This window comes from Fusarium vanettenii (assembly GCF_000151355.1).
Source record: "Fusarium vanettenii 77-13-4 chromosome 5 genomic scaffold NECHAsca_5_chr5_3_0, whole genome shotgun sequence".
Taxonomy (NCBI): domain Eukaryota; kingdom Fungi; phylum Ascomycota; class Sordariomycetes; order Hypocreales; family Nectriaceae; genus Fusarium; species Fusarium vanettenii.
The window spans coordinates 1,420,107-1,446,047 of NW_003315878.1; the positions used below are offsets into that span (position 1 = coordinate 1,420,107).

Below are 25,941 nucleotides of genomic sequence, written 5' to 3' on the forward strand. Positions count from 1 at the left end.
CGACGATGGCAAGAGCGAAGCCATAGATAGTGCCCTCACCTCACATCCTTTGACTTGTTGAACTCCCATTCTCATTATTCAACCCTTCGATCATCTTCGCCTTCATATTCTCAAACTCCTCGACCGCTCCCATCGATCAACATCCCTTGGCCTCTCCCTCGTCATCCTCACACTCGGCCCTTACCGACGACAAGGTTTTTGTCTCTTCTAGCATCGACACTGGTGACGCTACCACCTAAGCGAGGCCCCAAAGACCTCACCACTTTCGCAATGAGCAGTCCACCGTCTTCTCCCTTGATGGATCCCGTCGCCATCAGTGAGGATCTCACACCGCTGCCGACCCTCAAGGAGATCGGCGTCGCACAGGTTGACTTCGATGGCGTCCTTTCTCAATCGCTCAAGCTGCGTGAAGATGTTCGGTCAGGGTGCGGTGGGCAAACGTGGCCTGCGGGTATGCTTCTAGGCAAGCACATGTTGCGGTATCATAGAGACCGTCTCAACAACGCGCGGATGTTAGTATCTCCTCAGCCTCTGAGCATGTGACCTGGCACAGTGCTTCCTTGTGCGGACAGTGTGAGAAGGGAACAGCAACGGACTAGACTTGCTAACTTCGTGGGTCGCATTAGATTGGAACTCGGAGCCGGAGGTGGCCTCGTCGGCCTCGCCGTCGCCCTCGAGTGCGATCTTCAAAATCCTTTGCTATTAACGGATCAAACCGAGATGTTTGAGCTTATGCAACACAACATCAAGCTTAATGGTCTGCAAAGCAAGGCGAAAGCCATGGTGCTCAACTGGTGCGTGTTTCTAATATCCCATCCTGCACAAACACCGTTGGATGCCACCATGCTGGATGTCCATAAGGGTCACATACTGCATCGCCGAGAGCCAGTTGGCTAACAGTGGCATGTCCATGTAGGGGCGAGCCTTTACCCGCAACTGTGCTGGAGCAAAAACCAGACGTGATCTTGGCAGGTGAATGTGTTTATTTTGAGCCAGCATTCCCTCTTCTGATGTCAACACTCAAGACGCTCTTGGAGTTGAACCCATCAGCTGTTGTGTACTTTTGCTTCAAGAAGCGGAGAAGGGCTGACATGAACTTTGTCAAGATGGCTAAGAAGGCTTTCAAAGTTGAGGAGATATTTGACGAGGAGCGGCCGGTATTCCAGCGCCAGGGCCTGTTCCTCTTCTCGTTTACTCGCCGCACAGGTCAGCAGCAAGGTCAGCAAAAGGCAGCCAGCAAGAGCCAGGGCGAAACCCGATTGGCGATGAATGGCGACAGTCAAGCCAAGGACGTTTCGTCTTAACACCATGATCTGTTGCCGGCATGCATATTGAACTCTGGACTTGCACATTTCGCTCAGCACAAAAGCAACAGCAACAGCAACACATCCTCGACTGTACACCGACGAAGAGAGCTCTGACCAACGAGAGCATGCAACGTCGTCCAGTCCCCCTCCATACACTTGCAATAGATCCATTCTGGCGCACGTGCTAGCCTCTGTATCGGGTCATCCGAGAGGGCCGAGAAGTTGGCATGCAGGAATTGCTTCCTTCAGTCAGACTGTATTGCACATTGGTGGTGGCGGGCGAGGTGTGGGTGACCTACACCGGCTCCCCACAGGTTGCGGTTTTCTACTGGATTGAAGGGGGCTGGGCTGCCAAAGAAGAGAGAGCCGCGTGTCCACCGCTGCAAGTTTTGCTTGTTCTCTGCGGGCTTTATTCATGCCTCTCTTGGCTCGCGTTGGCTTTGTCAGACGGAGGGAGTTGTCGGCAACTTGCGCAAGGGCTGGTTCACGGCACATCCAGCGCTTGCGTAGGTACTTGGAAAGGAGGAGGGCTGGAGAGTTTGAAAGTATTAAAAAAGTCAATCACACCGCATCGTTTTGAATCACATGGAACGGAACATGACAGAAAGACAGATGGCATATGGAAGGCGAGCAACAGACGCCCGAGTCACGAAGTTTCAACGTCACACATGTATTCGCGCCAGACACGAACCGAACGACCCAACGAGAGAACAAGACGAGAAAGACTTTTTTTTCTCTCACACCATGGTTCTTTGAGTTTTGTTCAGGCCAGTGCAAGCCATGAGCCGCTAGCGCACCTGGCTGTGAGGTGGCACCCCAGTGACGGTTGTTCACTGGACTGGGCCGTGTTTCAACTCCTGCTGGGCTCCCTCCACACCTCCAGGATGCAAGTTTACTCGTCGGCTCGGCGGCCAGTGCTCCATCCGCCAGGTAAGCCTCTCAGTTTCGGGCCAGGCACAGGGCGCCAGCGGAGGGAGGGGAGGGAGATCGATGCAGGCCTCCCTCCCACCATCTTTGACCCTCCAACTTGTTCTCGTCGATTCTGGCTGCAATAATCCCGCCGTGGCCAGGCACCCGGAGACTGCCATTGGCCCTCCCCCGACAATGAGGGCGCCCCTGGTACCTGACAAGAGGCCCAAAGCCGGAAGCTGGCGACAGGGCGGCCCCTTGCAGCATGGCCAATCATGGTAGGGCTAGCTGAGGAAACTTGGTTTGCGTCGGACCACGGTGCAGTCCAGTCCTTTCCAAGAGACTCGTGCAGGCCTCCGTGCCGTTTGTCGACGACTGATTCGAACAGTCCACTCAAGGTGTGTTGGACGACATGACTCTAGTGAGAATGTTGACGTCCATACCTGTGCGGCTACGCGTCACTTGATCCGGGCACCGGATGAGGAGATTCTGAGTCGCTGCTCCCAGCCTGCAGCATTCAAACTTCGTTCTGATCGCAGCGGCCGACATGACCGTCAGCGGGCTCTGACAGAACAGTCAGAGAAGAAGGGCTTCCAGCACTGAACAATGCCCCTGGATGGTGCCACGCCCCCCTGGTTTTCCAGCATGGTTCGGTCTCTTGTGGTCCCGGGCCACTTCCCCTCTGTTGGGCTGTTCCGCTTGCATGGTCAAAGACGTTGACCTCTGGCTGGCCCCGGCAGATGGCAGTGACCCATGGAACCCATGGAGGGGAGTGGACCAGTGAGGATCTCGAGTGCAGAGATGGCAGCTTTGCCACGCCCGTGCCATACCATACCATGCCGTCCGTTCTGCTCCCCACCCACCTTTTCGGAAGCCCCAGGCACACACACGCAAGGAAGCAAACGGGGCAGCGCTAGGTACCTCCCTATGTGGGCTGGAAAAAACCACGCTCGGCTAGGGGCCTAGGGGCCCCTGGCCGAAGCTTTCTCAGCTGCTACCTCGGGGACGAATCCGGTACGACACTGTCGGCCGGCGCGTTGCTTGCAATTGCGGTACCCTTGACCTCAGCTTGTTTACGACGGGAGCATGGCTGGGCTTGTGGGCTAGAGCCAAGACGTTAAGAGCTAGCATGAGGGCCCAGCAGCGTCGGTTACGGCGAGGCGTATTAAGAACCCACGCTTCCTCCCTCAATTCTGCCCCTGGTTTGTTTCCTTACCTACGAACTATTCGAGTTCAAACACCATTCCTTCCCACCTGAGCCGGACTCTTCTCTCTCACGCACACATTCTCTCAAACTCACGACGTCAACGTCCACTCCTTCCATTCTTCAATCTGTGCGAGTTCATTCCTGTTGAACAGAATCTCGCCTAACCTTCCTTTAACCTTCACACTACACCGCGTTGAGATACCCTTTTGTCTCTCACATCAAGAGACATATCACAGCTACAACCACGCCTTTGGTTGGAATCAAGAACTCGAAAACAACAACAACAGAAAAAGGAACTATCAAGAACTCACAATGAAGTCCTTCACCATCGCCTCTGCCCTCTTCGCCGCTGTGGCCGTTGCCCAGCCCCATGGCAAGATTCACGGCATCCACCACCGCCGCCACCACCAGAACGCCGAGCGTGACGTTGTCGTCACCGAGGTCGAGTGGGTGACTGAGTACGAGTATGTTACCAAGATGGTCGACGCGACCACCACCGTCTGGATCACCCCCGGCCAGGAGCAGGCCCAGCCCACGACCTCTGAAGCCGCCAAGTTCGTCGAGACCCAGGCCCCCTCGCAGCCTGCTCCCAAGATCAAGAAGCCTGCTGAGAAGAAGCCTGCTCCTACCACCACTCTGGTCACCAGCGTCTACACTCCTCCCCCTCCTCCCCCCGAGCCTACCACCACCACCACCGAGGTCAAGGAGGTCCCTAAGCCCAAGGTTACCACCTATGAGGCTCCTGAGCCTGTCACCACCCAGCAGTATGTCCCTGAGCCCGAGCCCACCACTTCTGCTGCCCCTGCCCCTGCCGCTCCTTCCACCGGCAGTGACTCCGACGACGAGGAGGAGTCCAACAACGGCGGTAGCTCTGGTGGCAGCGGCGGCGGCAGCAGCGCCGCCAAGACTGGCGAGTTCACCTACTACGACATCGGCATGGGTGCTTGTGGCGATGACGACTCCGGCAAGGACGAGTCTGAGAACATTGTTGCCCTCTCTCACCTCCTGATGGGCACCGTCTCCAACGGCAACCCCATGTGCGGCAAGACCATCACCATCAAGGCCAACGGCAAGACTACCACCGCCGTCGTCAAGGACAAGTGCATGGGCTGCGCCGTCAACGACATCGATGTCAGCAAGAAGTGCTTCAAGGAGATCTCCGGCGATCTCGATGCTGGCCGCATCGAGGTCGAGTGGTGGTTCAACTAAGCACCTTAACCACAATGGATGCTCTCCCAGGTCTGGGAAAGCATGCAGTGCGCAACTTGTTTCAATTATGACCTCTTTTTTCACGACATGGGAATCTTGACACCCCTTGAAGGCGTCGGGGCGTAAAAGCAAAGGGACCTCGGGAGACGAGATGATGCATGTGTATATTCAGCCTCTATTCTATCTCGAGGCCCTTTGACAGATTCTGGATTGGGGTGTTTCGGTTTCTTGGAGGGCGGGTTCACTATGGTTCGCTTTCGTTGACTTCTTCTATGTACATAACACGTTTTTGATTTTGGCATGTGCAAGTTGGATAGACAAAGAAAAGTCCCGAGAATGAATGGGACTAGATTTCAACCATTTGGAAGTGTCTATTGCATTGTGATTTCCGCCTTTGATTGCGTTAATGTCGTGGCAGATGAGTCCATGCTTGGCTGATCTTTGATTAGACTACGCCAAGAGGGTTGAAATTGGGGACCTTGTCTTCTCGACGACGTCTGCTGTACACCCACCGTATTGATCCTCCAGAATCCTTCTGCCGTCAGCTGCATAAGGGATCTCCCGCCCTGTATGAAACATTGGTAAATAACCCGAGTTCAATGTACGGGCCCAAATGAAGATCTCTCGGTCGAGGGATAAATTACAGAATAGCAGATGGAGGTTCCATTTTACAAGCATTGCGTAAAACATTTCGGGATCCCTGAAAGATCGTCCACGAGGCACTCGTACTTTATTAGCAGGGGTGTGTCTCGTCGTAGTAGTTTGACCCCTTCATGTCAAATTCATTCATTCAACCCGGCCCCTCCGCTCCCTCCCTCCCTTCCTCCAATAATAAATCTACAAAGACTAACCATGGAAAGCGCAATTGAATTGAGTAAACAGGAAAAGAGGTTGGGTTGGTGGTGGTTGACCCTTGTTCCAGAGTGGCGTTCTATTAATACGGGGGTGTGAAGCAGAGGATGGGGTTGCACGCAAATTTAGAGGGACAGCAAGACGGACTTGATGCTCGTCCATCCCGTCCCAAGAAGCAGGCAGAGGTAGACCAGCAGACCGTAAGACATACAGCGCATTGCACCGCACCCCGTACCCACCAAGCACCAAGGGGGGGAGGAGAACAAAGGGCCCAGGCATAGCACAGCCTCTCTCTCAGCCTTAAAATTAGCAATACGGGACGGATACGCGTGCCCCGACCCCGTGCTGTCCGTCCTGTGTTCTCAGGTGCCGTAGCGTAGGTAGGTCTTACAGCAGGCTTACAGCAAGCTCAACAGCTCCTCCACGTACCGACGTGTGTCAACGCCGATGCCCTGAGCCAGCCTCCCAGCGCCATCGCCGCCGCCGGTAGAGGCGTCAGTGCGGAACCCGACATGGTCGCTTGCCCGGCGGATTAGAAAGATCTCCTTGGCTACCTCCGGAGTGCGCGGCTCTTGCGAATCCGAGCCATCGCTGCTATTGTTGTCTTGATCGGCAGCCTGGTCAGGGTCCGTTTCGCCCACGTCGGCGCCGGTTTCGTGAATTGTCGAGAGGTTGGTGCTCGCCGAGGGATCTTCCTGGCGGTCCAGCAGGCGTGTCCAGACGATCCACCACCCGCGGCTCGACTTCTCAGTCCGCTCGAGGGCGGTGGCGCGGGCCCGGGTCGCAGCGTACAGGTTGAGGAGGTGGAGGTGCGTGTTGAGGGCGTCTGGGCGGGACCAGGGCTTGGGATCGATGTACGTATCTGGGATATTGGGTATGGAGGAGTGCACCGTCAGGGAGTGAGGATCCCATATGAGGTCGTATATGTTGTTCCCTGCGTTCCCACCACTGCCACTGCCAGACCCGACATCGGCTCCAGGCCGCTCCGGGCGGTATCTCGTCGAGGCGAGGAGGGGTTTGCGGAGGGGGGCAAGCTGGTGGTGCAGGGAGCGGTAGAGGGCGTCCATGGCCAGGGAGTCTGTTCGAAGGTTAAACAGAAAGGCGAACATGAAGGGTCGGTTGACGTAGACCACGACCCGTAGCTTCTTGGCCTTGTTGAGATCGTGCGAGTCGTAACCAGGCACCATGTTGCCCACAACCTGGGACTGCGTGAGAACGCTGGCTGGGTGCTCAAAGTCGCGTACAATAGTGGCCTCTGGTCGACCCAGAGCCTCACTCTCCAGCTCGACGTTCACAGTCCGGAGAACGGTGCGCGAGTTGTGCTCGGCGGCGCCCGCTTCATCTGAGCTGTGACTATCGGGATCGCTGTATTCATCGTCAATCTCCCCTTTGAGACCGATGAGATAATGACCAGCCGCTTCATATGAGGGTGTACGGCCAGCGAGATTTGGTCGAGAGGGTTTAGAAGCGTCCTCCTGGGCAGGCTTTGACTCCTGTTGTGGTGTGCCTGCCTCCGGGGGCTCCTTGGTAGAAGATTCCCCAGGAGTATTAGTACCAGTACCACCACCGCCACCAGGCAGAGACCAGTATGTGCCGTAGCCCAACTTCAGATAACTAACCATTTTATCTAGTTTGCCATCTTCGGTCTCCCGTGCTGGTGGTTGGTCATTGCTTGCGTCGTCAGCGGCCGCGGGCTCTGTCTCTATCGCCGCCTTTGAGGGTTCACCGGCCTCAGCTGATGCTGGCTGTGCAGAAGCGGCCTGCTGTGCAATAGCGCGGCTGGCCCTTCTCTTCTTTGCCCGCCGAACCGATGTTGGGCTCTCAATGACTCCATAGGCGTGGTCTCCCCAGGTATACAGGTCCTCCATCCATTGTGTCACATCTCTCAGAGACTTTCTGGACAAGGCACCAGTACCCAGGAAGATTGCACCGTCCTCAGAACTAGGCTCTTGGCCGGTTCCAAGCCATTGTTCAGGGTCACCATTCGGCGCATCTGGGGGAGGCGAATCGGGATTGTAGTCCCCAAACTTGGAAACAACTAGATCGACGAGACCTTCGATTCTCCCGACCAGGCCCTCCAAGACTTCTCGTTCGCCGCTTCCACGGTCTTCCTCACCAACTCCAACCCCCAGTTCGCCCGAGGCGGCGACATTGATGCCACCAAAGATACCGCGGGCTGGATTTCCATGCATAGCCACATTCCACGTCGAGAGAAACAGGTCCCAGTAGCGGCTGAGCACAGTCACAAACTTGATTCGCTTGGTCCGTACGAACAGGGCGCTCAGGGACGAGTCATGATGCAGGAGAAAAGTGCTATGGGCTCGCAATAGATCCCGTAGAAGCAAATTTGCAGGCTTCATCTCGCGGCTGGAGTATTCATATCGTTCTTCGGCAGGTTCGCTATTCCTGATGGCGAGTCGTGGGGGAAGAGGCAGCTTGGTCAGGTCGATGCTCTAGATATATTGGTCAATAAAGACCCCCAAACAAAAGGTAAAGTAATCAAATCTTACGGCCAGAATCCACCACCCGGGCTCCAGCTCGTGGAGTATCACTCTCGATTTCTCAGTATCGATAGCATCTACAGGTGCACCATTGGCAAAGCCGCGACTGAAGCTGGCCATGCCCTGGGCGAGGCCTATCTGTCGGAGACGCTCATTGCGCTCCTCGGGGGAAATATCCTTGGTAGGTTGACCGCGTGTGCGTCGACGCTTGTGAGAGGAGGTCTGGGTGGTGACAGAGGCGTAGTAGACGATCTGGTCGTCGATGGTCTCGTCTGTGTTGCCAAGCGAGGGGTTGAAGATGGCCAGAAAGCCCAACTGAGCGGGCACAATAGACCCTGGAGCCGCAGCTGCAGCCCCTGGACGCGCGGCCATTGTGACGGTGTCTTGTATCTCTTCGCGATGTCTTCGTTTTTTTTTTTATTCAGGCGTCCAATGTTGGGCTCCGTATCGGTTGGCGCTGGAGGATGGAACTAGGTAGCTTCGATGGCTCAGTAGATCGGCAATGACGGCGGGCCGCCTCCAAAAGAAGCTCTCCCAAGTACCCGCGACAACGCCCAAACGCGCGCGGGTATGAAATGCATAAAAAGGGTTGAGATTAGAAAGAAGAGAGAATTTAAAAAGGTCAAGAAATGAGGGGAAGAGAATGTCTCTGCTACCTTGGCCAGAGCTGGCGGCGGGCAGGCGCAAAGTGCGGTTGCAGCGGGAGGTCTCGACCGCGCTCGCTCGAGTCGAGTTGGTTGTTAGGACGGAGGAAGGGGGTCCGACTCCGATCCAACGACCGACTACGACTCGATGGACGAGCTCGCTACTCGTCCAATTGGAGTTATTGCGTCATGTGGGACAGACGCCGTAGCGATAGAGCAGCTTGCGTAGTTTTTGGGCGAGGGATCGTGCTTACAAGATGTGATCGAGATGAGAATTGCCCGAGAGGACGGATCGCAAACTGTCCATGTTATCGGCCAAAGCCCAGCTAGCTTCCTGGTATATCCCACCCACCAGGTACTAAGCAGCGCTATCTACGTATTGATCAACAGCCTCTCCTACCCAGTTCTTCCAGAAACCCTCACGCACGGGCTTTTTGGCGCTGCTTATCAGTTTGTCATGAATCGTTCGCTTCTATCAGCTAGAGAGATATGGTGGTTATACAGCATCACAATAGGTATCAAATCCAAGCACTTGTCCACGTCCAACACCAAGTCCATCAAGTACCCTATCCTAGGTACGCATATTCGTACGAAAGTGTGTCTCCTCTGCTCGCGGAAAATATCTGTAGGATCATGGCAAATCATCCTTGGTTCTAGACCCCCGCCCTCTCCTGATGAAGGAATGATACTCCCTCATCACCTTGTCCCGGTTTTCTTTAAAGGTCTCGCGAAGAGACTGAGACTGGTCAGACTCGAGGCTCTCACTGCTAGACAACCCCCAGTTCTCCCACTTCTTCCACTCTCGCTTCTGGCTGCGCTCGTAGCTGGAGCACTCTGCCCAGAGAAAGTACAGCAGAAAAGTGACGACCGTTAGAGGGATCGTGATGGCCCAGTACAGTCCGAACTGCGGTGTGGATGGGACCCCGATGGCCCCCTTCTTGACTCCGTCCCAGTCAAAGACGTCAGTCGAGAACAGCGCTGATATGAAGCTGCCAGGTAGGAAAAACATGGTGACGAAGGCCAGCGTCTTCATAGAGGCGGCATCTCGAAGGGTGGATATCGAGATGAGGGTGTTGGAAAGGCTGTAGTTCATAGACATTAGGCTCAAAAGCTGAAGTCTTGTTAGCTTGCTTCTGACTTGTTCATCTGCGAGTCAACGTACCACTTCATTCTGGATCTGAGCCCGCTTTAGCGTGTACTCTCGATCCATAACCTGCATCTTCAACCGTTCTTGTAGGACCTGAATGTGGTTCTTCATGATCTTGTCTCCCTCAGAAGCCACTCTTTGGTTTGAGTTCATCGTTCGCTGGGTAAACTCCATCAGGTTCTCCAGTGTCTTGCTCTTCCTATCCGTGCTAGCCAATCGAGAAGAATAGTCGGTGATTTTGGCAGCCACATCTGCCAGTTCACCAGTCGCCAGGTGTTTTCGTTTGGTTTTGAAGTCGGTGTATCCCGTCCTTCCTTCAACGGCCTGGATGTTGTTCTTTATCTCGCCTTGTGTGATCTCGATCTGGCCATGGAGCATGAGACTGCAGAGGAGGGCAGGGAACATGTCATGACTGGCAGTGGACAGTTGCCACCTGCTGTCGCTCTTGAGGAATTGCTTAATGGTCTCTCTCTCCTTTCGTTGGGCTAATAGAATACCATTCGTGGCACTCTGGCGGGCCAACGGTGGTCTGAAGCGACTATGTGACCATATGGCGGCAATCTTGGGCAGATAGCAAAAGACGAAGGCTTGTTCGTCTCCATATGGCTTTGCAACCTGGGGAAAGGCGCTGGCACCGGCAAGGCAACTGGGGAAGTAGTCGTAAGCCAGTTCAAGGCCGAAATTTGACAGCAGCAACTGCTTAACAGCGCCTGGTAGGTCGACGCGGTGCTCATCCATGTTAAACTCAGGCCAAACGAGGCGCAGGACCAAGGTCTCTGTTCCTACTGAGGAGGATCGCGTTTCCAAGGCTAGCCACGTAGGCACATTTTGAACAAGAACAGTGACATCGTAGGCATTGGCGATGCCCGTGTGGTCATTGCGCCAGAGCTCGGTCACCTCGAATTGGGTGACAACCTCGGAAGATTGCTTTGGACGCTGCGGGTTGAACTCGGCGATCTTTTGGTATATTTCCTCCATAGGCGTGGAGCTAGAAGCGTCTACCTAGTCAAGCGGCGTGGCAGTTTTGGCGAAAGATTCTGGAGCTTGGGTTGAGTGAAGGTGATGGCGTCTGCTGCTGTGCAAGAATTGGGAGACGACGTTGGTCATAAGAGCTGGAGAGCCTGTTCAGCTGCTGAGGCTGTAACCGCGCGCTCGCGCGGCAGGGGGCAACCAATTGCCTGACGAGTGCGAGTGAGACATGGGGGAGCTTCAGCCCATGCGGAGTGTCAAGACCCTTGCTTGTCGACCAACATGGACGAATAGTCGTTCAATCTTTGCCGCGGTATCGAGGTTGGGGATAGATTGATCGACCGAGTACTTGTTGTTATCGGCCTTTCATCCAATCTCATCGGTTTAGGCCCGTCCCGAGCCGAGCACTAACGGCCGCCTTGGCCACCAGATGAAAGTTGAGTGTTGGTTGTACCTGAAGCTGTATCAGGCTCTGTCTGCACTGCCACGGAGGGCGAAACACCAACAAGTGCCGGGCAACAAGAGGAAGGAGTGGATTTTCAACCCTTTCTCTAGCACACTTACAGCACACATAGTGCGCAGCGCCTGGTCAAGTGGTTGACCCCATTAACACACTGGGAAACCAAACTCGTCTAACACCTAAAGTCTACCTTTGACCAGGCGCGTATAAAGGAAAGAAGAAGCCCTAAAACGCCAATAACACACCCAAGCTTTCGCTGTTCTAGGTTGAGGCTGTGGCATCTCACGCCCGGATTGAGACTGCCGCGCAAAGACGGCGAATGTCAATGTGGCTTGGAGTTAGTTGGGCAAATCATCTCGATCAGCTCAAGCCCCAGGCCATATCCTTTGAGGCGAAGCAGCCGTTGGAACGACTGCAGCTCACAGTGTTCACTGCTCAGATCTTGCCAATGAGACTCTGAGACAATGATTGCAAGCAGCAAAAAGCAACTCAACTCGACAGCAGATCAATTCCTCTTGCTGGCACCCAGCCAAGACACACATTTCCCCAGCCACGAACCCAAAATAGACCCTGAAAATCGATAGCCCAGAACTTTCAGTGCCGCTGCTACTAAGAGCTTACTGTACGGAGAAAACCCCCCACTAGAGGTCCCCTCTTTCGGTGGTCGGTTTGCGACTTGACTTGCTGCCCGGGGACCTACACGCAACCGGTAACTGAACAAGGTCTAGAACTGTCAGATGTAAGCAGCTGAGGAGGGAAAACATCATCCTCCCATCGTCTACGCCTCTCCTGACGCATCGCGTCGTTTGGAATTGATTGGGAAAGGTCCCCGTAAATATCCAACAGTTCCCGGTGCCCCAATCGCCAGAGACCTACGTCATCCCCTTCAGTATCGTTGTCACCCTCTCGCACTCTCTCGGACTCGGGCTCTTCCTGGACGTCTTCAGATCCAACATCCAATCTCACCTCGTGTCCTGTAAGCTTTATTCCCCACGGCTGACAGGCCATCCGCCTTTTTCTTCTCTCCTCCTACATCATCACCATCGCCATTGAACAATCCACATCATTTACAACTCCCACGAGGACCGTTTTCGCTTATATTCAAGCTAGGTCCTCTGGCCTCATTGCGCATCCCCCGCTAAACCGACGCTCGCCATGGAGTCCTTCTCTCTGCTCAAGCGTCGCACCACCGACCTTTTTCACAATGTGTCGCAGAACCTCCCTTCCATGCCCATGCCCTCTGTCCCTGCTGGAGGCGGTGCTCCGCGCAGGGACGCCATCAAGGGTACTTGGGAGCGCATCGAGGTTCCTCCCGTCCCCCGCTCTTCCCACACTCTCGACATCGTCCACGGCTCCGCCTACATCTTTGGCGGCGAGATCGAGCCACGTGAGCCCGTCGACAACTGCATGCACGTCGTCACCCTGCCCTGGAGCAGCGCCGGTGCCGATTACTACAAGATCAAGCCTGTCGCCGCGAAGCCCGATGAGCAGGCCCCAAAACCAGAGCCCGAAGCTCCCGCAACCACAGCTCCTGCAACCACCGAGGCGCCTGCTGAAGCAGCTACTAAGCCAACTGCTGAGGCAAAGAAGCCAGAGAAGGAGACAAAGGAATCTGACGACGATTCTGACGACGACTCCGAGGAAGATTCCGAAGAAGACTCTGAAGAGGATTCTGAGGATGATTCGGATGACGAATCTGAGGCAGGAGCTGAAAAGGCCCTTGATGATGTTCCTCTCGCCTCGCCAATTGAGAGCAAGGCCAAGGGCAAGCAGCCCGCCATTCCTGAGCCTCTGGTGCTCGGTGATGTGCCGGCCCCGCGAGTCGGCCATGCTTCCGCCGTCATTGGATCCCGCATCTTCCTCTTTGGCGGCCGCGGTGGCCCTGACATGACACCTCTCGACGAGGCTGGCCGTGTCTGGGTATTCGACACCCGTGCCAACAATTGGTCATATCTTGATCCAGCTCCCGCTGTCAAGGGCGGCAACATCGTTCCCCATCCCGCTCCTCGAAGCTATCACACGGCCGCTGCTATCGACCGCCCCCGGGACTTTGCTTCCCCGCGACCTAAGCAGCCCGAGACATGGTCGGAGTGGGCTCTAGGTGACACCTCCAAGACTGGTATCCCTCAGGATCCCATTGTTGGTAATGTCGCTGAAGATGCCGTTGACGAGGAGTCCAACGGTTACGGCACATTCTTCATTCACGCTGGCTGCCTCACCAGTGGCGAACGCACCAACGACATCTGGGCTTTCAATGTCCACGATCGTACTTGGAGCGAGCTCCCCGCCGCCCCTGGCCCTGCCAGAGGTGGCACTGCCATCTGCATCAGCAAGAGTCGTCTCTTCCGCTTCGGTGGCTTTGATGGGGAGACGGAGCTTGGAGGACAGCTGGACTTCCTGCATCTCGAAGTCGAGACCTTTGATGACCAGGGCTCCAAGGGCGAGGTCTCCGTCCGCGCTCGGGGTGGCTGGCAGACCATCCTGCAGAGTGACCCTAACTCTGAAACCACAGAGATCCACGCCGAACCTTCTCAGGTGTGGCCTGAGCCTCGCAGCGTCGGATCCTTCGAGGCCATCACCGTAGGTGGTGGTCGTGAGTACCTCGTCCTGACCATGGGCGAGCGCGAGCCCAGCTCCGAGGGTCATGCCGGCGCAGGCAAGTTCCTCGACGACGTCTGGATGTTCCAGGTCCCCCCTCTGGGCATGACAGCCGCCAGCGTTACAGCTGCCATGTGGCAGGCCGTTGGTCGCAAGACGGGTGAGGGCAAGTGGACTCCGGTCGACCTGGAACCCTATGACGACGACAACAGCGACGAGCTGCCCGAGTCGAGAGGATGGATTGCGAGTGCGCCCATGGGTGAGCTCGAAGAGAACGGTATCCTCATCTGGGGTGGTGTAGCCGAGGACGGACAGCGACTCGGAGACGGCTGGATCTTGCGGGTGGGCGAGTAGTATATGGAAGGAAAACTTGGATATACATATCTTTGGGTTTGGAGGTTTCCTTTTGGCGCGACTTGAATATTTCGAAATGGGCAAACGTTTTCACATCGGTATGAGTGAAGAAGGCAAGAATCAATGAAGTAGGAAAACCACACAGTTGATTATCTCACGTAGTCTCTTATGAAATCCAAACGTTCTATACCATGCATGGATTACATTCAAGGCAGTGTTATGTACAGTCGTTGCCTCCTCCCGCGCGGCTCTTTTTCCATCATCTGCCTCTGATATTCCATGCCCTTGAACTTAAAAAGATGAATTGATATTGCATTGTAATTCTACAAGTCGGACCGCGTGGTCTCGGTTCCCCAGGGCTCCGCGAGCAGGTTCGTCTGGCCGGCGCTGTTCTCGCATGTGCTTCGGCCGCTGAGGGGGCCGGGCTTGGGGACGCTGACGGTGGAGGGATCGGTGGCAGTGGCGCTGGCCTTGAGGGCCTTGAGGAGGTCGACGACGGACTCGGGGGTGAGGTCCTCGTAGTAGTCGTCGTTGATCTGGATCATGGGGGCGTTGACGCAGGCGCCGAGGCACTCGACTTCGAGGATGGTGAAGAGGCCGTCAGCTGTGGTCTCGCCCTGCTTGATGCCGAGGTGGTTCTTGATGGCCTTGACGATGACGTCTGAACCGCAGCCTCCAAGCTGGCAAGGGGTCTACCGAAGAAATTGTCAGTTGATTTCATGCTTATCCATTGTCTGGGTCTTCAATGACGTCTATCCGCCTCGATCCGAGAAACCGTCCGATACGGCTACAGCCGACCAGAACAGCAATTGCCATTCCCAGATGCGTGCCATTGAATCCCCAAGTTGAGCAGTAAGAGAGCAAACATACAGTAGTGCAGATCTGGACAAAGAACTTGCCCACGGGGGTTCGGTTGTACATGGTGTAAAAGGACGCAACCTCGTAGACTCGCATGGGGGGCATCTCGAGGAGGCGGGCGACCTCGTTCATGACGCTGATGCTGGTGAAGCCGTGCTGGCGCTGGCCGAGGTCGAGCAGAGGCATGACGGCGGCCTTCTTGTACTGCGGGGGGTATTTCTTGAGGATCTCGGCAATCACGGCCTGGTTCTTCTCGTTGAACTTGAAGGGGAGCTCGGGGTTGTTGTCCTTGGTGTTGCGATGCTGTGGCACACGGAAAAAGATGTCAGACACAGGCTCCCATTCATTGTTCAAGACTCTGCACTTCGGTAGATGCGTGCATGGCCGCAATTGGGAGCGCCAATTGACGACGGGGAGTGGTTGCTTACCACCATGAGGGAGTCGCTCGGTCGGCGGGCTGAGAGGGAGAAGGCGGCTCGGGTCTGGGGGCGGGCTGCCCGGCACGCCGGCCGGAGGGCAGATCGGAGAAGAGGTGAAATCTTGCTCGCCATTGTGACGGGGGAGATTGAAGAACGGAGCGGCGTCGTCGGGGGAGGAGGTCGGCTTTCGAGGCGATCGTGAGGTCGTCTGGGTCTTGTCAAAATGTCGCCCGTCGTAGAACGAAGCAATCGAATTGGAGCTGCTTGTAAAATGGACATCTGTGATTGGTGCATTCGGCTGAATGTCGGGTTTAGCCGGTGTTGAGCATTGGCCCGACGGTACGTACCGCTTCAACTGTTGCACCCATCTTGAGTTGAGATTCTCATTGAGAAGCGCTATCCACTAGGTTTGTCTTTCATGTTCTACCACTTATTGAGAACCTTCCACCATGTAGTAGACCGAATATTCCCAAACTACATTCGCTTCAATCCGTAGTCCAACTGCATCTCTACAAGTTCACCGCCCAAACAACTCGCAACACCGCCCGGTTCCAGAAGCAGCTCCGTCCAGTGGCCGTGTTAGTGTTGGCGAGTGTATCGATCGACCTTGACATCACTTCCTTGTCGCTCAAACCCTCGCTTACCGGAACTTTACAGAGAGTATGTATATCGTGGCATAGGGCGAAGGAGGTCATATGAGCTTGGGTAACGGGTGGTTCTCTCGTCTCCTTGCTAGCCGAAGATATCTCCTTCGGCCAACACATTTTCAATCCCGCCCTTTCACACCATCAAAGGATTGCACGAGTGGCACCGCATCTCGGTCCAGCTGCCCGCGCGCAATCTGCCAATGTCTCCCCACAGGTGTTGGTTAACACAGCTAGACGTTACTGGGCAGGTCTAGTCATGTCGTGCTTGACCGTCCAGGCTCACCTCTTGTCCAGACTCGATGCGAGATGAGGGCATTGTGCGGCGGTCAGCACAGACATTGGGTCGCCTCCGGTTGAGGAGCCTTGTCATGATCAGCCCTGAACCACCATGGGCTCGGCTGTCACCTTGCCGTGCGTGCCTGGTCTCGGTGAGACGTCAGAGCGAATTTTCTGATTATCTCTTGATGGCCATCTCACTCGCTCACTCGCAACTCGCTTCCTCACGTGCCGTGACTTAGACGACGGCGTACAGGGTCCATATAAGCTTAAAGGGTCGTCGCGTCGTCCCGTCAGCCCAACATCAAAGTCAAAGTACGTAACTTGGACGGGCCTGAACTCTCAGTGTCTGGGCAGCACCAGCACACACACAGACAGAGTCCTTCGGCTACAGGCTTGTCTCGTCGCTCTGAGACAGGACATTGTATTGGGCGGTGATGTGGCACAGCGGCTCATGTCGTGCCCCCTCGAGGCTTCATACCACGGAGCCCGCTGGCCACCCGGTGGGCGAATATCCTGAAAGCGCCCTCTCGAGAGCAGTTCATGTTGGTTCGTCGCTCGTGAGCGACCTCTCATCTCTCAGTTTCCGTGATGTGATGCGGGGACGGGGTTCCCAGGTTTGGCGTAGGGAGCCAGCGCTGTGATGGCTGAGACTAATTTTAGCCCGTTTCGAGCCAGCCCAGGTCGAGAAGAGACAAGCCCGGACAGGCTTAAGCTATTTATTGTATAGAATTATAGGTACAATATCCCCCAGCCACGGCTGCAATTATTGGGCTGGTTGATCTGGCGGCGCTGCTCGCTTCCATTGCCAACAAGTGAAAAAGACGAGGGTCGAGAAAGGAGACTTTAGCCTCAGAGAAGACCAACCCAAGGCTCATCAATAACTGCTGTCCCGTTCCTTCCAGTTCCCTCAATGGATCAATGAGTGCGCTCTTTCCTAACTGAGTATCTCAACCCCCTCCTCCTCTGCCTCTGCCTCAACCTCTCCTATCTCTCTCTCTCTTCCTCTTCCTATCTCTCCTCCTTCAAGCTGCATCCTCTCATCCTCTCGAGATCCTTATACCATGCCAATTAAGTCGCGCTTTTCCGTCACGGTTCCCAACTGTTCTATACAGCAATGGGTCTTCGGCTCTCCTTCCGGTCCTATCTCCAGCAACAAGGCCTGGATCGACCCTGATCGCCCTGAGACGCACTATCTCACCTACTCCGATGCCCGTCTCCTCGCCAAGCGCATTGCCGTTGGCCTAATAGACAATGGCCTGAAGCCAGGTGACCGCGTGCTTCTCATTGCGGGCAATAGCATCTTCTTCCCAACCATTGTGTTTGGAATATGGATGGCCGGTGGCGTCTTTACAGGGGCAGGTCCGAGTTCGGTCACCCGAGAGCTGGCCTTTCAGCTCAAGGATAGCCAAGCCTCCTTCATGATTGCTGCCGAAGAAGTCCTGGATGTTTCATTGGATGCTGCGACTCAAGCAGGCATGAAGAGTGATCAAGTCTTCATGTTTGACTCAACATGGCCGGACTCGCCAGTTCTCGAAGCTGAGCCTCGCAAGGGCAGTCGTCACTGGACTGAACTCATATCTTCCAAGGCAAAGGGTGAAGAGTTTGTCTGGGCTGAGCCAAATGATTCCAAGAATGTCACTTGCACTCTCAACTATAGCTCAGGGACGGTAAGGCATGATTCGATGACCTCCTGGCGTGGACTGACAACCCACAGACTGGAATGCCCAAAGGCGTCGAAATATCGCACTACAATCACGTTGCCAATGGCCTCGGAGTCGTTAGCTTTCAGAAGCTCAACCAAGAGTACGAGGTTCGCACCCGCCGTGCTGCCGCTCTCTGCTTTCTGCCAATGTATCACGCCTTCAGCCAAGGCTACTTCATCACTTGCTTCCCCTACGAGCGGATACCCGTCTATGTTATGCCCTCGTTCGACTTTCCCAAGATGCTTGCTCATATTCAGACCTTGCGCATCACTAAGCTCCTCGCCGTCCCGACCATCCTCATTCTCATGTCCAAACATCCGCTGGCCCGGCGTGCTGACCTTAGCAGCATCGACATGATTGCCTCCGGAGCAGCACCGCTAGCAAAGGACACACAACGGGAGATTAACAGCATGATGCCCCAAGGCGTCTCAGTAGTGCGTCAAGGCTGGGGCATGACGGAAGCGACCTGCACAGCATTGTCGTGGGACCCCAACAAGCCCTCCAGCTCTGCGGTTGGTGAACTCATGCCTGACTGCCAGGCGAGGTTGACCGACATCGAGACGGGGGCCGAGATCACGACTGCGAACACTTCGGGTGAGCTCTGGATCGCGGGTCCCACGGTGATGCGCGGGTACTGGCGCAATCCTACTGCAACACAGGATGCCTTCGTCTTGGACTCGGATGGAACTCGATGGCTTCGTACAGGAGACGTTGCTTACGTAGAGGAGTATACACAAGGAACCCTCTTCCACATTGTCGATCGGGTGAAGGAGTTGATCAAGGTCAAGGGGTTCCAGGTCGCTCCAGCCGAACTCGAGTCTATCCTTCTGGAGAGAGAGGATGTCGCTGACGCTGCTGTCATCGGAGTCATCATTGACGGCGAGGAACTGCCGCGCGCTTACATCGTCAAGACACCCAGTGGCAAGGATACGACGGAACAGGCCATCGCCGACTGGCTGGCCACGCGTGTAGCCAGACACAAACGACTCAGGGGCGGTGTGGTGTTTGTTGATGCCATACCCAAGATTCCTGTAAGCCCCCTTTCTTGACACACAACCAGTCCCAACTAACACATGTCAACCCCAGTCTGGCAAGATTCTCCGCAAGGCGCTCCGCGAACGGGCTCAGCGTGAGGTCAACGACGGCCGAGAGGTGCGCGCCAAGCTGTAGGTCGGCGACGGCGATATGCGTGCATGCTAATCCGTTGTGTTTTCTCGCAGAGCGTGACCCTTGGCACGTCTGCGGGTCCTCTATAGTATTACAGCAAGGCAGTGATGTTAACTGGAGGCGAAGCCGAAACCATCAGGGGAGATTTTAACGTACTAATATGGAGGCTCCGTGGGTTTCGGGTACTGAAGCAGTTTTTTGGGCGGGCATATAAATGGTTCATGTTTCTTTTCACTTGGGGACTCTATATTCATAATCTATATATCACTCACTATTCTTGGCCTCAAGTCTACATCTCAAAGATCACCAATGACGGCTTTGATCTCCTCCTCAAGCGTCGTCGGGATCACCATGACCCTCGCCTTGTCGGCCCTCCCTCCATGGATACGATACTCAGTCGGGAGCTCAACACCTCCCTTGACGCCCAATATCTCGTGGGCCACAGCGACAGCACACCTTGCTGCTACCGGCATCCCGTGGCCCGTGTATCCAGCACTTATCCATAGTCCGCTATCTTCGCCGCCGAGGGCTGCGGGCACCTGACCGACCCAAGGGTACCCGTCCCGTGAGTAACCCATGATGCCCGTCCACTCATACGTGGCGTCCAAAGCAGCCTCCTCAGTCTTTCCAGGCGCCTTGAGCTTGACTGCTTCGTGTAGAGCAGCTCGTAGCCGCTTGCCGATGACAGGATCGACAGAATCGTCTCGCGACACACCAACCTCCCTCTCCGGCACACCCAGCCTCTCACCACCGAGTATGAGCTCGCCCGAAGGCCGTTGAATGAGGTAGTCATCACCACCAGTGGGTGTTTCCCACACGTGAGTGTGCGGCAGAGGCGAGCTGTCCCCAGGAGGAGTCAGGGCGCAGACCTGTCCACGGACAGGGACGAGTATACCCGTGAGCTTGGGGAGGAGGTGAGAGGTATAGGCGTTTGTGGCCAGAACCACCGACTTGGCTGTAATCTGCCCGCGAGGTGTATGCAGAGCCCATGAATCTCCCACACGCTGCAAGTGCTGAACCGGCGTCTTTGTCTGGAGATTGAACACGCTCGAGTCATTCTCACTAAGAAGATTCTCAAAAACCCAAGCAACGAGCTTATACGGCCACAACTTGGCAGCATTAGGCTGATACACAGCCGCATACGCCTGAGGAACACGCAGCTTCTGCAACTCCTCTTTATCAGTGACGATCCTGGCCTGGTCAGCCAGATCAGGAAAATCCCGTCTCAGACGGTCGAGGTGCTTTGATACGAGGTCTAGCACCGACTTTGAGGGGAGGACGTGGACACCTCCGGTGGTTTCCCAGTCGCAGGGGATCTTGTTTTCAGCGACGAGGTCCCGGAGGAAGTTGTATGTGCCCAGCTCGAAGCGGGAGATTGGTGGTTTGGCGGCGTAGATGAATGGTTGACAGTGGCCACCGTTCTGTCCAAATTGTCAGCATATTTCAACTCAATCGATATACTTGACAGATGATAAAAGGATCATGCTTCAGACATCTACTCACCCGTCCTGTAGCTCCCCAGCAAGCCTCCCTCGCCTCAAGAAGCACCACCTTCTTCCCACCGTTGACGAGCTCCCTCGCCGCAAACGCACCCGTGATGCCGCTGCCGACGACAACCACGTCAGTCGTCGCTGGGAGGTCTTCTGTGGTCCGATGGCCCAGCAACTTGTCGGATGGCTGCAGATGCCAGTATGACTTTGTGCTCTCAACACTGGGCAGCTCTGCCTGTCCTTGAAGCGGCGTGGGGACTGTCATGGTTGGGCAAAGTGACTGTTAGGTAGACTAGCTTGTTGTATGTGTAGTCGTTCTCTTTTGTAACCTCGAATGTCGTGGTCTTTTAGTGAGATATCTCGTTGTAGTTGAATGAGTACAAGTGCATCGTCATGTTCAGACCCCGCCTTGTATAGTACCCGACTTACATAACGTGAATGGCGCGAGTTGGGCTTTATCAGACAAGATAGGCATGCAAGATAAACATAACAAGCTGCAGCTTTAACAGTCAATCACTTCAAAAATGCACTTATTACTTGAACTGGTCATATCATATTCATGCCATTTCGTCGTCAGAATCATCACCAACTATCAGATCAACCTCCTCCGTCAGCCATGAATCCAGCTGCTGCCCATTCCCAACGAGGCCTTTCCTCTGGGTGTTCCGGGCTTCAAAAGTATACTCGACGAGCCATTTCTATAATTTACATGATTCCACCTCTCTCTCGAGTCGAGTCAACAATAAGTATCCGTCTTCCGCTCCTTCAATGGCTGGCTTGATGCAATCCTGGGAGAAACCTTTTTAACCGTTCCGCATCCTGTGTCCTTTCCCTTCCCTTCCTCTGCTGATCCCTCGCAGAGCTATGCCGAACTTTTGCAATTATTACTCCCCGTATCCATGTACTCGCAACATGTCTAATTCCATCCAGGGTATTTCGTACACGCAGTCTCCTCCTCGGAGATGCAAATGCTTCAGCTATCCTTCCGTGACTGACCACATTGTCAATATGTGTCATCGCCCGGAGGCTGTGTAAAAAGAAGAAGAAAAAAGAGTCGGCAGGTATAATAGGTAGTCGGCTCAGCTCGGCTCGACATCGTGTCGTAGCTATGCCTGAAAGCAATGGTTTGCGGTTCGAACTGTAAACAACCGACTCAACAAAACGCCTAGCAAACAGCAGCCTCCCGCTGACGTCTTCCATTTCTCGTCGTACCGTCGTATCGTGTCGTGGTGTGGTATGGTATGGTGTGTGTGGTAGAAAGGTGGTGGGTATATCGAGGCACATAATCCTCCCAGTGGCCTCATTCTCCTTATACCCAGTCGGAGCGTATAAACCCGTAGTCAACTGTCCCGGTCCAACATAATGCTGGTGGAGTTCCTCTCCTATCCAGGTTCAAATAAAATCCCAATGTTCCTCAAACATCCGTCATCTCAGTGTCGCTATCACCCGCGATGGACACGGGGAACAATTCGGCTGGTCCCCAGTTTCCCTCGTATACCGTTGCTGGAGCGGCCCGATGTTCGCTAACCCACCGCAGTCCCTCAAGCTCGAGCACCTGGTGCACCGTAGGTCGCTCATCAGGTTCCTGTGCCGTCATCATTCGGACAATCGAATCGAGGGAGCTGGTGTGCATGGCATTAACCATGAATTCAGGGGGTTGCTGCAGTTCCGATCGCTTAAACGAGCCAAACAGGTTGCTAGGATCGTGCGTCTTTCCGCTGATGAAATCATCGCTGTGAGCCGACTCGGTAGGGTTTCCTGTGGCATCTCGTTGGACCTCAATGGATGGTGTCCAGGTGAGACTCGGCACCTCGGAGAGGTCACCTGAACGCAGGGCAATCCACGTGGGACCGTTGTCCGGGAGCACGACATTAGCTGCCGTTTCGAGGATGATGAGTCCAAGCGAGAAGACATCGGCAGCTTGACGTGCCTTACCCTCGAGCATCTCTGGAGCCATGTACTCGCGATCACCCTCTACGTCGACGCCCTCAGTGGATGTGCAAGCCTGGGCAAGTCCAAAGTCGCCAATCTTGAGAACACCCTCAAATGTGATGAGAATGTTGGCTGGCTTCAAGTCGTGGTGCATGAACCCCGCATCGTGAATCTCCTTCAAACCCTGTCCCTAGGTTAGCTGCATAGTCGCACGGCGTGTATCAGCGAAACTTACCAAGCAAAGGTCCTGCAGGATCTTGTAGATGCGGAAATCATCCAATCGGCCACCTTGCCCGACGTTGCCCAGAAACTTATCAAGTGTGCCCTCCTCGCAGAATTCTGTCTGGATGTACAGGTGAAAGTTGTGCTCCCAGTCATCATAGTACTTGACCACATGCTCGGCATGAGACAGAGCCTGCAGAATACGTGCCTCCCGAACCTTAATCTCCCGCTCTCGAGGTCCATGGTAGGGGTGCTTGCTCTTCTTCACAGCATAGACCTGACCCTTTGCGGGGCTACGGTTTCGGGAGCATGGCGTTGTAGACAGACCCTCAAAGTTCATCTGTCGGGGATCCGCCTTGGTCACCCGGTAGACTGTGGAAAACTCGCCCTTGCCAATCTGTTCAACCTTGTCGAATCGGGAATTCAAGCTTGCATCGACATCAAGATTGCTCGTGCGGGCGTTGACTGGTGTTACAAGAAGGCTAGTGGATGATCGAAGGTCCCGGCCTGCTGTAGGTGTGACGGGAGGCGGCATGTCGGAGTAGCTCTCGCTAGTCTGAGAGATCGAAAGTCGGCTGGTATCGAGGGGGAGAAGACTCTCCTGAGGAGTCTGTGGTGTACGGCGTCCATCAAGAGGGCTCGCTGGATCAGAGAGATTTGTTTTAGTAAATGCTTCACGATAAATCAATGGTTGAGACATGAGAGATGTGCTAAGAGAGGAAGGGGAGTGAAGCCCACGCTGGGCTCTCGAGCGACTGAGTGAAGAATAAGGAGGTGAAGGCGAATGCCGACGCTTGAGGGTGACGAGCCGATCTGGAATTTCGACCATGCCATCCACGGCGTTCGGCTTCGTGAGGACCGACTTACAAGTTGCTTCTCGAGGTATTGTCGAACCGACAATGGGGGTGGGGGCGTGAAGAGTCCGGTTTGCGCTTGGGCTTTGATTGGCACTGTGGCACTCGAACGACTTCTCGCTAACCTTGCTCAGGCTAGGAGTGAGACTGTTCTTTGTGGGAGTGGGGGGAGCATCGCCCTCCATGGGGTTTGAAAAGTCGATGGTTTCACCAAAGAGCTTGTGCTCCTCGCCATCCAGGCTAAGGATGCTGCTGCGGCGTGAGCTTCGGGAGGCATTACCGCGCTGGAAGATGGCCAAGCCCTTTCCAGGGTTACCAAAGCTGTTGGGAGCTGGGGCGCCGATAGGGTTAAAAGGTGTAGAAGGAATGCCTCCAAAAGAATTACGGTTGTTACCCCTCTTCTTAAGGGCACTTCCTGCTGGCGGAGGAAAGGTGGCGAAGGGGTTCGAGTGCTTCTTGCATGGAGTGTCTGGCGGTGCCATCTTCTTGTCCGCCTCCTCTTCAGGGTTTCGGTTCACCTTGGAAACCAGGCCTGTAGAGCTGAAAGCGCCAACCCACAGTTGCGACTTGTTGGGAGTCGCCATCGCCCTCGAAGGGTCATTCGGTCTTGTCGGTCGAGTCGCATTAAGAGGCAGAGAGCGAGAAAACAGGTGAGGTCTGGGGCGATCCGGCATTCGTGCAACCGGAGCATAGATAGGCGTCTCCTCCGTCAGAGAGTTGCCAGAAGAGGATGTTGTGAGAGTCTTGGAGAGGGGGTGAGGCTGGAAGGTCCTGTCCCCGGTGAAGGTGGGCGGCTTAGAGGTAGGTGTGGTTGAAATGAAGGGGCTTTCTTGAGGCACGGGGGGAGGGACGAACTGGTCCAGAGAAAGTCGTGGTCGGCTCCGGCTTGGTGAGAACTCAGAGCTGATCTGAGCAAGCTGTCTCTCACCCGATCGCCTACCCCAAGATCCACGCTCGCCATATCTTTGCTGAAGAGTTGATTTCCGTAGCGAAGACGACCTCTTAGGAACCGTCGTTGTTGGCGTAGGAGAAGGTAGTGGCTCGCGGGATGGGGCGCCGCCATTAGCGGAGAGTTCATATTCAGCAGCCGCGTCTTCATGGATATAAAAGCTCTGTGAAGACGTCGTGTTTGAACCGAAAATGTTCTGATCCTCGTTCTGGCCCAGTCCTGTGATTCCATGCAAGCTCCGTCGCTTAGCCACCGGGCTTCCTTGGCTGGGCTGGTCCAGATTCATGGTCGCATCGCTGCGCTTGAGCGGGCAGTTGTTCGAAACCATGAAGTTGTCGTTGTTAGTATCAAAGGATTTGAAAGGAGATTGAGAAGAGCCCGAGACGTCGAGGTGCACGCTGTGGCGCTTCTCAGAGCTCTTGGGGCTTGTGGCTCCAAGCGCGTTGTTCTCCTGCCCCGATGATTCAATGACAGCGGGTGTGGGCACCATTGGGAGTGAGTTGCCGCTGTCGGGTGCCGTGTTAAGCGCTCTTTTCAAGGGACTCTTTGGTGATGCACGCGCTCGTGTCAAGGGCCTTGAAGGAGACGTCTTTGCTGCTTTGGCTGATCGCAGTGATAGTCTGACACTCGGGCGGAAAGGTGTAAATATGGCCTGGTGCGCGCCCGCGCCGTTAGCGTGAGGCGGTGCTGAGCGAGCGTGCGGTGACAGAGGATGTTGATGCTGCGGTGTTGAGCCGAGTCGGCGGCAGGGCGATTGAGGGGAAGTGTGGTGCGGGCTGTCGGGGCTCTGCGTGTTAGAGCGCGACAGGAATTTTGATGAGGGAGATCGTGAGATAGATCGTCTCAGAGTGCGCACAGCTGATGTGACGTCGATCTGGTGAGCGTGTGTTGGCGACGGAAGGGCCAGTGTGCCACCGCTGCTGTTGGAGAAGGACATTGTGTGCGTGGAATGCTAAGCGTTCGGGGGTATCGCGGGCAGCCAGCAGAAGAGGAATGCCCACGTAAGCAGTACTAAGGTTGTATGCGCAATAGTCCTTCTTGTTCTCTATAATTCGAGAGAAAAGGCAGGTAAGAATTCAGTAGGGGCGAATCGAAAGTCGTAGCTCGGTGGTCGGCCGAAGATTGGTGAATGGCCAAACAGAGCTGCGTGAACGTCGAATCGAAGAGGTGAGAGAAGTAGCTCGAGGCGATACCCTACAAAATCGCGAAAAGCTGTGCCAGTCTCACTGGGATGCTAGAGGTCATATCATGACTCGGAAACCGG

The 25,941-nt window shown here is 55.1% G+C and overlaps 9 protein-coding genes across 9 annotated transcripts; 4 read left to right on the top strand and 5 right to left on the bottom strand.

Annotated features, from left to right (window-relative positions):
- Positions 1 to 270: 270 nt before the first annotated feature.
- NECHADRAFT_40943 (uncharacterized protein) lies at positions 271 to 1,304 on the top strand (the record flags this gene model as incomplete). The annotated part of the gene is made up of 3 exons (XM_003050827.1): positions 271 to 512; positions 627 to 794; positions 917 to 1,304. 3 exons carry the CDS (start codon positions 271 to 273, stop codon positions 1,302 to 1,304), a joined length of 798 nt encoding a protein of 265 aa, XP_003050873.1.
- A 2,146-nt stretch (positions 1,305 to 3,450) lies between these two features.
- NECHADRAFT_123159 (uncharacterized protein) lies at positions 3,451 to 4,992 on the top strand. Its single transcript, XM_003050828.1, has one exon. The coding sequence runs from the start codon at positions 3,736 to 3,738 to the stop codon at positions 4,630 to 4,632; it is 897 nt and encodes a 298-aa protein (XP_003050874.1). The 5' UTR covers positions 3,451 to 3,735; the 3' UTR covers positions 4,633 to 4,992.
- An 890-nt stretch (positions 4,993 to 5,882) lies between these two features.
- NECHADRAFT_40471 (uncharacterized protein) lies at positions 5,883 to 8,357 on the bottom strand (the record flags this gene model as incomplete). Its single annotated transcript, XM_003051222.1, has 2 exons — positions 5,883 to 7,937; positions 7,995 to 8,357. The coding sequence occupies 2 exons, from the start codon at positions 8,355 to 8,357 to the stop codon at positions 5,883 to 5,885; spliced, it is 2,418 nt and encodes an 805-aa protein (XP_003051268.1).
- Positions 8,358 to 9,260: 903 nt separating this feature from the next.
- On the bottom strand, positions 9,261 to 11,318 carry NECHADRAFT_80572 (uncharacterized protein; the record flags this gene model as incomplete). Its single annotated transcript, XM_003051223.1, has 3 exons — positions 9,261 to 9,740; positions 9,792 to 10,778; positions 11,310 to 11,318. 3 exons carry the CDS (start codon positions 11,316 to 11,318, stop codon positions 9,261 to 9,263), a joined length of 1,476 nt encoding a protein of 491 aa, XP_003051269.1.
- Positions 11,319 to 12,255: 937 nt separating this feature from the next.
- On the top strand, positions 12,256 to 14,348 carry NECHADRAFT_69572 (uncharacterized protein). Its single transcript, XM_003050829.1, has 2 exons — positions 12,256 to 12,672; positions 12,922 to 14,348. The coding sequence occupies exons 1-2, from the start codon at positions 12,361 to 12,363 to the stop codon at positions 14,155 to 14,157; spliced, it is 1,548 nt and encodes a 515-aa protein (XP_003050875.1). The 5' UTR covers positions 12,256 to 12,360; the 3' UTR covers positions 14,158 to 14,348.
- Positions 14,346 to 15,628, bottom strand: NECHADRAFT_61324 (uncharacterized protein). The gene is made up of 3 exons (XM_003051224.1): positions 15,444 to 15,628; positions 15,028 to 15,318; positions 14,346 to 14,849 (listed from the first exon to the last, which is right to left on the bottom strand). The coding sequence occupies exons 1-3, from the start codon at positions 15,564 to 15,566 to the stop codon at positions 14,481 to 14,483; spliced, it is 783 nt and encodes a 260-aa protein (XP_003051270.1). The 5' UTR covers positions 15,567 to 15,628; the 3' UTR covers positions 14,346 to 14,480.
- A 1,793-nt stretch (positions 15,629 to 17,421) lies between these two features.
- On the top strand, positions 17,422 to 19,233 carry NECHADRAFT_93727 (uncharacterized protein; the record flags this gene model as incomplete). The annotated part of the gene is made up of 3 exons (XM_003050830.1): positions 17,422 to 18,027; positions 18,075 to 19,094; positions 19,150 to 19,233. 3 exons carry the CDS (start codon positions 17,422 to 17,424, stop codon positions 19,231 to 19,233), a joined length of 1,710 nt encoding a protein of 569 aa, XP_003050876.1.
- Positions 19,234 to 19,457: 224 nt separating this feature from the next.
- On the bottom strand, positions 19,458 to 20,985 carry NECHADRAFT_61325 (uncharacterized protein; the record flags this gene model as incomplete). The annotated part of the gene is made up of 2 exons (XM_003051225.1): positions 19,458 to 20,651; positions 20,734 to 20,985. 2 exons carry the CDS (start codon positions 20,983 to 20,985, stop codon positions 19,527 to 19,529), a joined length of 1,377 nt encoding a protein of 458 aa, XP_003051271.1. The 3' UTR covers positions 19,458 to 19,526.
- Positions 20,986 to 21,255: 270 nt separating this feature from the next.
- On the bottom strand, positions 21,256 to 25,614 carry NECHADRAFT_69580 (uncharacterized protein; the record flags this gene model as incomplete). The annotated part of the gene is made up of 3 exons (XM_003051226.1): positions 21,256 to 22,836; positions 22,888 to 23,516; positions 23,742 to 25,614. 3 exons carry the CDS (start codon positions 25,612 to 25,614, stop codon positions 22,135 to 22,137), a joined length of 3,204 nt encoding a protein of 1,067 aa, XP_003051272.1. The 3' UTR covers positions 21,256 to 22,134.
- Positions 25,615 to 25,941: the final 327 nt, after the last annotated feature.